The 7500-nt window shown below is 46.2% G+C and overlaps 1 protein-coding gene across 1 annotated transcript in view; it reads right to left on the bottom strand.

Annotated features, from left to right (window-relative positions):
- Positions 1-252: 252 nt before the first annotated feature.
- LOC126573340 (calcineurin-binding protein cabin-1-like) overlaps positions 253-7500 on the bottom strand; it is an 8881-nt gene continuing 1633 nt past the window's right edge. Inside the window, exons 7-24 of the mRNA XM_050233362.1 lie at positions 7415-7500; positions 7173-7347; positions 6858-7111; positions 6617-6785; positions 6243-6545; positions 6016-6178; positions 5781-5937; positions 5581-5718; positions 5239-5517; positions 4834-5175; positions 4589-4762; positions 3448-4522; positions 3131-3385; positions 2895-3058; positions 2362-2818; positions 1737-2286; positions 555-1662; positions 253-483 (exon numbers count right to left, since the gene is read on the bottom strand). The exon at positions 7415-7500 is cut by the window's right edge and continues 92 nt beyond it. Coding sequence (XP_050089319.1) covers positions 309-483; positions 555-1662; positions 1737-2286; positions 2362-2818; positions 2895-3058; positions 3131-3385; positions 3448-4522; positions 4589-4762; positions 4834-5175; positions 5239-5517; positions 5581-5718; positions 5781-5937; positions 6016-6178; positions 6243-6545; positions 6617-6785; positions 6858-7111; positions 7173-7347; positions 7415-7500 — 6024 coding nt within the window. The 3' untranslated portion in view covers positions 253-308. The remainder of the gene's footprint in view (positions 484-554; positions 1663-1736; positions 2287-2361; positions 2819-2894; positions 3059-3130; positions 3386-3447; positions 4523-4588; positions 4763-4833; positions 5176-5238; positions 5518-5580; positions 5719-5780; positions 5938-6015; positions 6179-6242; positions 6546-6616; positions 6786-6857; positions 7112-7172; positions 7348-7414) is intronic.

Raw genomic sequence — 7500 nt, 5'->3', positions numbered from 1 at the left:
TGATAAGCAGGGAAACAAACCAACAACTTGGGAGGTACAGGAAAACAGATGGACAACAAACGAATTTTTGGCCTTAATATTTATATATCGCGCAGTGAGTGAATCCAGATGGAAGCTAAACAAAACCAACAAAGGATATCGATGGAGCAGAGATGGCGTTTGTGGTACATCTTTTTCTCATCACAAATAAAGAGGAATAAAATCAAAAATCAAATTGCCAATCATTCGATATTAATCTGTTTCCATGGTGCATGGTGAGACCATTGGGAGAATGTTTATTTCCACTCACATTCCGCTTCCTGCGACCATCACTCGAGCACAATGACATCGACTGGATCAGCAGATGGCTTGGGCTGCTTTCCGCTGGAGCCCTGACCGCTGCCTACGGCTGCACTAACGCTTTCCGTTTCACGCGCTTTGTTTGCCTTCTGCCGTTCCGCCAACTTTTGCTGCAATGTTTTGGCTTGCTGTTGCTGATTGGAACTACAAAGACATGATTTGTACGCTTGGATTATTGGACATCATTCGATCTTAACCATCCGCTTCGTGCTTACCCTCCCAGTTGTTGCAGCATGGACGGCATCGAACCGGAGGATGGTGACAGTGACGCAATGCTGGCAGTGTTTCCCGCTGGCGACACCGTTCGGGCATATCCATCGACCGGAAAACCCGCCGGCAAGGGCGTTATCGTAGCACCTATCCGTGGAATCGGCGTGGTCCCACTGTGGAACACACGATTCACGGCCGCCGACGAACTGGCAGTCGCTGTGGATGTTGCTTTGTTCGCCGCCGACTGCTTTGCTGACTGTTTGCGTCCGGTTCCTGCTTTTGACTTTGGCACTGGCGGCGGGACTACTGGTTGTGTATTCAGTGCTTCATTTCTTGGCAGCAATAACGAACGTGCCATAGGATACTTCTTCATCAGTTCCGTGTAGGTTGCAACGAGATCTTTCATGTTTGGCGCAGCTAAAGTCGCAGCAGTTCCTGCGATGGAAGATTTCGATGTGCCTGCCGTTGCTGCGGACAGGAACTTGCTTATGTTCGGGTCAGTTATTGGTGGCTGCAGCATTCCTGGGACAAGTACGGGTTCAATTGATAAACCTGGTACACCAAGCTGCGGTATGGCCGGTGGCGGTGGTGTAGGACGTGCGTACGGAGTTGGCCGTGTACCAAGCGCCTTCTTGCTCTTAGCCTTACGATTTCCGCTGGAATCCTGTTTTTGGCGTCCCGTAGGAACTGGACCATCGCTAGGTGTTATGGTAAGCATCGGCAGTGGCGATGCTACGCGACCAGCACCGCGTTGCGTGGAGCTTCCAGCGAAGGGAGAGGATACTCGATCACGTTTCACGTTGGTGGATGAATGGGATGCACCTATCGTGGAGAGTGTGATTGTAGCAAGCTGTTGCTGCTGTTCGAAGTTACTGTACAGGAGTGGCGAGGCAACACTGGATGACGATTTTCCTGACTTTTTGCCACCAACACCACTTGTAGGGAACGTCTGTGGGGATTGCGCTTGACCAGAGGAATAATGTTTAGAGCTAACCGTGGTGGACGCCTTCGGAATCATCATGGTTGAAGCTGGCAGTTGCGGCGGAGTATCCGTGTTTCGATCGGGATTGGGTGACAGCGACGATGTCGCTGATTGATGCATCTTAAAAGTGGCTGCAACGTTACAATGAAATAGTAAAAAATGTTGGAAAGAGAAATTTATCAAACGAATAGCTTCTCCAACTCACCCAAATACTCGGTTAAAGCAGCCGTCATCATCGGATTGTTGCCAATTGAAGCAATATTAGGCATCTGGCTGAATATTTTCAAATATTGCTGGAACAGGGCAGTGGAGCTTGTGCTTGCACCAGCTGCTGCTGAGCCGGTTAAGCAAGAAGCTGATGGCAGAGCATCCGATAACTGGGACGAGGATTTCATTGCGCTCGCTGGTGGCAGTGCAGCAGCAACCGTAGCAGCGGTATGCTTGGCAGCATTCAGGTCTAGGTTGCCCGATGTCGATGAAGCAGCCGAAGCAGCAGCAGCAGTTCCCGTGTCGAGCATTATCGGTGTGATAGTCACACGAGAGGAAAGATCCGTCATCATGCTACCGATTGCACTAGACGGTGCACCGTAAGGATGTGTCTGTGACATTTGATAGTTATGCTGCTGTTGCTGCTGCTGCAGTTGTTGGTGTATGGAAGGAAGATCATTTGCCAGCGGATTAGTTGCCATGGTTGGCGTGGTGACTTTCGACATCGGGATACGTCTGTTTTGTTTCGTGAGTCCTGGAATGAAATTCTGTTCCGACAATATACAAACATTAGACAACACTTTAAGCATTACACTTCATTTCAAATCCCGAGCAACACTTACGGCCGATATCGGTTGCATAGGAACGATCATTGTTGCTGGCACCTCTCCAGCACCTCCCTGTTTGCCGCCATTCGCTCCGGCCGTACTACTTGCAGCCGATCCGGAACCGGAACCATTCGTATTTTGTTGCTTTTCCTGCGTTTTGCGATAATTGATCTCGTAGGTGCACAGCTTAATGGAGAGATCAAGTACGTTGCTGTTGTCCGGCAATTTGGCCACCTTATCGCTCACAAATGCACGGTAAGCATCGGTCAGCAGGCAAGCGAACATTGGTTCCTTGGTCGGCATTACCTTCAGGATCTTACGGTAAGCCTTGTACGCGTCGATCATAAGTGAAAGCAGATCGGTATCATTCCGTGCATCGACCGCCTTCTTCAGCATACTTCTGTAAACTTGGATGCAATACAGCATTGCCTGCTGGACCAGCTCTTTGCGCTCGTAATCGTTAAGGTACTTTCTGCAATATTTGGAGAAAAAAAAACCGCACATGAGATACTCGTAATGAACCACTGTTAACGAAGACAATTACTTACTTATCTGGTTCCGGAGTACGTTGCAGCTGCATCGCAAGATCGACCAATATTTCATGCTCGTTAAACTCTTTCAGCGTTTCCATTAGCACAATGACGCACTTGGAAATGTGCGATGCAAAGTTTCCCGGTCGATCGATATCCGATGCCGGAATCCTCCATAAACCCTAGGAAGGCAATACATGGCGATGAAGATAAAACACTCTTGCAGGACCAAAGAACTTTATGCTTTTACTTACGTTGAAGAAGTTTGTGGTTTTCCGCTCCGTGAAAAGACCTGGAATCTGTGTACCCAGGGTGGTGCGGTAGTTACCCAGCAATAATTGCCTGGCTTTGTCGAACGATTTCGTGTCGCCGGGAGCATGCATATAATGGTGCACCAGACGGTACATTGATTTGTAGTGCTCCGGGAAGCGAGTGATGCATTCTTCCAAATTTTTAATGCAATGTTTGAATATTGTGTCTCTCTCAGTCGTGCTTATCGTTTGTTCATTCTGTAAACGATACGGAACATGTTGAATCAGGGAAGCAAGATTCTGGAACGAGGGAAATATACCGTAAGCTCGTCTTCCGTCGAAGAAGTATCACTATCGGAATCAGATGACGTATCCGTATCACTGTCCGACGAATCACTGCTCGAGGAAGAGGTGCTTGTTGTGGTGGTAGTGGTCGTAGTGGAAGATGTTACGGCACTCTCCTGCGATCCACGGCGTGCTGGTTGTCCTTCAACGAGTTGCTTGATCACCTCTACTCGAACGTGTTCTAGCACGCGTCCTGTTTGCTGGTTGGCCGATGCTGATGATGGAACATTTTCATCCGCAACTACTGCCGACGGATGAGCGGACGTTGTACTGGGCATTTCTGTCGCCGGAGGACTGCCGACCGACGGCAATGGTTCAACGGTAATTAGCTTATCGCCATTTGCACCATCCGGATCCGGAACTCCTTCTTGTGATTGTTGCTTTACTTCATCTGCCGCTTTACCAACAGCAGCCATAGCTTCGGACTCCCTAGCAACCTTCGGTGAAGGTACCGAGGTGTCAGCAGCATTCGTAGCAACCGGTGGCCCGGCATTATTACTTCCGTTGTTGTTGGGTGATATTTTACGTTTCAGCATATTTTCGTTTATCTTTGCGCGATTCACCGCAAACGGACTCGTGGCTAGTTCTTTTAGGGTCCGCAAAAATAACCTGGAAGTTTTCTTTTTGATTGGTGAATGCTGCTCTACGTACTTGATGATAGCAGCATTGATGCGATAGAAGACCTCCAACGCCTCGATCGCTAGCTGCGAAGGGCTGCTGTGATTAATCTTGATCGGATAGGTTGCATTACACTCGTACAGATATTTGGCTGATTTCAAATAGTGCGTCAGGTACACGGCCGGATGTTCCTTTTTCTTTTCCGCTATCTTTCCCAGCATGTAGTGATGCAACCAAATTTCGTCCTCGTGATTATTGCCACTTTCCTGCTGCTGTTGCTGATGTTGATGTTGTTGTTGCTGCTGTTGCTGCTGCTCTTTCTCGACCTCTTTCGATAGCTCTGGGGACGAAATCTTTTCCAGGCTAACTTTGTTAAAGCAGGAAAATGCAATATCGAGGCAGCGTTCCTTGTGTGTTTCGACCAACGCAAAACTGAAAGACGAACATGAAGCAAATTTAAACGTATTTACACTAAAAACCGATGCCATTTCATCCTACCTCTCCATCGAAAGAGTATCACTCAACAATTTCAAACTGCGGGAGCAAAACGAATGAATGTTGTACGCGAACGACCCATACTCAATCCAAAGCTGTGCATCGTTTTCGTTTAGCTGCAAGCACTGATCGAAGCACTTCATACCATTGTCGGTTTCATCCAGAAATTCTTGCAAACTGAAAAATGGATAGAAACATTTTAAATACATTGCACTAGACAAATAATAGATGTTCATCAAATAACATACGGTATCACTTCGGTGGAGTTTAGTTTCGTTTCCACCCTGCTGGCCTTTGACAGTGAAATGCCGGCCCACGAATCGAATCGCGTCGGTTCTAGGGCAAGATCCATCACATAGTACTTGATCGCGCGTGTGAAATCGCGACTCTTGAAGTAATAATCAGCCAGCAGATAGAATATTGGCTTGATTTCGCTTTGCAATACATTGGCCGCATCTGGTAGTGTGTTGCCTTTGCCATCGATAAATTCCGAAATCGGCAGAGAAAGCTTCGTTACGTCTATCTCGGTCGGAATAAGCGCGATAATACGCTGCAGCAGAGCCTCCATATCGGCGGAAATTGATTCTAACCTGCATGATACGTAGATGATATAGCAATATGCATACAAAAAACGATCCACTGATGATGCTTACTTGTACGAATTGAATTCCGGAAGATTATCGGGCCGATAGAGATCAAACAGCTGAACTGCTCGGGTCCAGTTCAGCGACACCTGAACGGCTCCATGGTCGTGGATGTGACGCAGCCGAGGCCGTTTCTGGGGATAGCCATACAGGCAGTAGGTAACCTGTTCCAGATATTCGTTCAAAATTTCACGAAACGGTTCCAGCAAAGGTGAGCGTATCTTAGGTACGACTACATCCAGGATATGGAATAGAAGTCCACTTTCACCTTTGGAACACCAGTTCTTCCTGTCAATCAAGTGGCAATCAGTTAAATGTGTGTAAATCGTAAGAGTTATAACATTTACTTACTTGCCCAACAGCTCATGAGCAACGAAACACATCATGACGGAATTGCACAACCGTTCAGGATCTGATTCGATCGTTCCGTTCTGATCTTGAATCGACGGTGTTTGATTCACTTTAATCAAGCAATCCAAATCATCTTGTCTGCAAAAAAAAAACGAATCATAAGCGGACATTTTGATTTTTGTTGCTATTTCCCATATTACCTTTCTAAAATGTAATAAAAAACTATCCACGCTCTCCAGCAATCGATAAGACACAATTGAGCGGTATAATTTTTTTCAACACTTGGATCCAGCTGGTGCGTTAACAGTCGGTACAGTGATTGTATGAGTCTCGATGTTTGAGAACCAAGTATTTCCACTGGAAGTAAAGTAATAGTGTTTGAGTAAACGGTTTTGCTCACCGACTACAGGCACTACTTTATATTGATATGCATACGTATGAAAAATCCTTCCTGCTTGATGATAGAATGAATGTATAATTGGGCGAAATTAACATTACTGGCCCATGTTCGTGTTTTGCGGCTATCGTGCTGACCAGCTGCTACCACGAACTGATGGACAGAATAGGTGAACACTTTTTCTGCCCAAATCAAACATTCCTGCAATTGATCGACGGAATATCATAAGTTTGTGTTGGCAACTATCATCGTGTGCACCACTCACTTCCATTTCTGCGATGCTCCAGAGAGACTCGAGCAGCATCTGGGATTGCATCGTCAGACTAAGTACTGTTTCGTTGGGGTTACCGACAGTCGTGTAGTAGCGAAGAGTATCCTTCAAGATGTCAACCACCTGTTCGTGCTCTCCATCTTCATAGTGGCGCCTCACTCGTTCAATGCGCAGTTTACGTTCAGCTTCACCAATCAATTCCTCAATTTTCTCCAAACTGACACAAGTGTTGGCCTGCTGGTTTGGGAAATTTAGCACTATCCGTTGTCCATCCGAATGGCATAAATTATCTTGCAGCTGAAATATCATCAGTTCAGAGTAGTTACTCTCAGGTATTCGCCAGACACCTTAAAGGCGACACCGCTTACCAAGTACAGGTTCTCAAGTGCAGCATCAAATTTTTGAGCACTGCATTCCACAATGTATGCGATCCACTGTAATCGAATGCGATAGACGGCAACGGTTCTCTCGTTCGGCAAACTATCCACATAGAAGCGACACCGATTGAATATCTCATCATCGAAGGCATCAAGAATGCTGTAGAAATTGACAGGCAGGAGATTAATTTGGACATAGTTCTTAGCAGATTGGTAAAGTGGTCATGCGCACCCTCTGGATTCATCTCGTGTTTCCGCTAATCCTGCATCTAGTTTCAATTCCAAGTAGAATACCGATATTTGAAATATCAGTTCAAGTCTCTCAGGAGATAGCTGATTCCACGCCTCATAGTCTGTATACTGCACGAACGAGTTGTGCAACTTTAGATATATGGGATGCAGTTCGGCTTTTGTTGCAATACCCCATGATCTCGAAATGTGCACAAGAAATCCGTACATCAACGCGTAAACGTCGATATCATTTTGCTGTAAAGAAACGGAAAATTTAATGCCTCTAACATCGAACATGGAACCAAATGAATGCTACCTTCATTTCGTTTATAAATGCGTGTAAATTGCATTCACTACAAAAGTCCGATTGCGTTATGGCCGACACTTCCGCAGCCGCAATCTCAGTACCAGCATCCGTGCCGTCATCTCCCTCGGAACTCTTACGTCTCTGGTCCAGCGTGAAAGGTGACTTTTTCAGCTGTTTTTCCTCGCTGAAATTTGAAACCAAACGTATCAATGCATGATCAATGATAGTATTTTATATTTTTATATACTCACGATAGATGCTGTTTGACCGAAAGCTTGAAGAATGATTCCACTGTCGAATCAGCCGGATCATTTAGCTCTTGAATGCTCTTCTTGCG

This window comes from Anopheles aquasalis, chromosome 2, assembly GCF_943734665.1.
Source record: "Anopheles aquasalis chromosome 2, idAnoAquaMG_Q_19, whole genome shotgun sequence".
Classification (NCBI taxonomy): Eukaryota; Metazoa; Arthropoda; class Insecta; order Diptera; family Culicidae; genus Anopheles; species Anopheles aquasalis.
The sequence above is the reverse complement of the archived record's forward strand: the minus strand, read 5'-3'. Positions and strand labels throughout refer to the sequence as shown.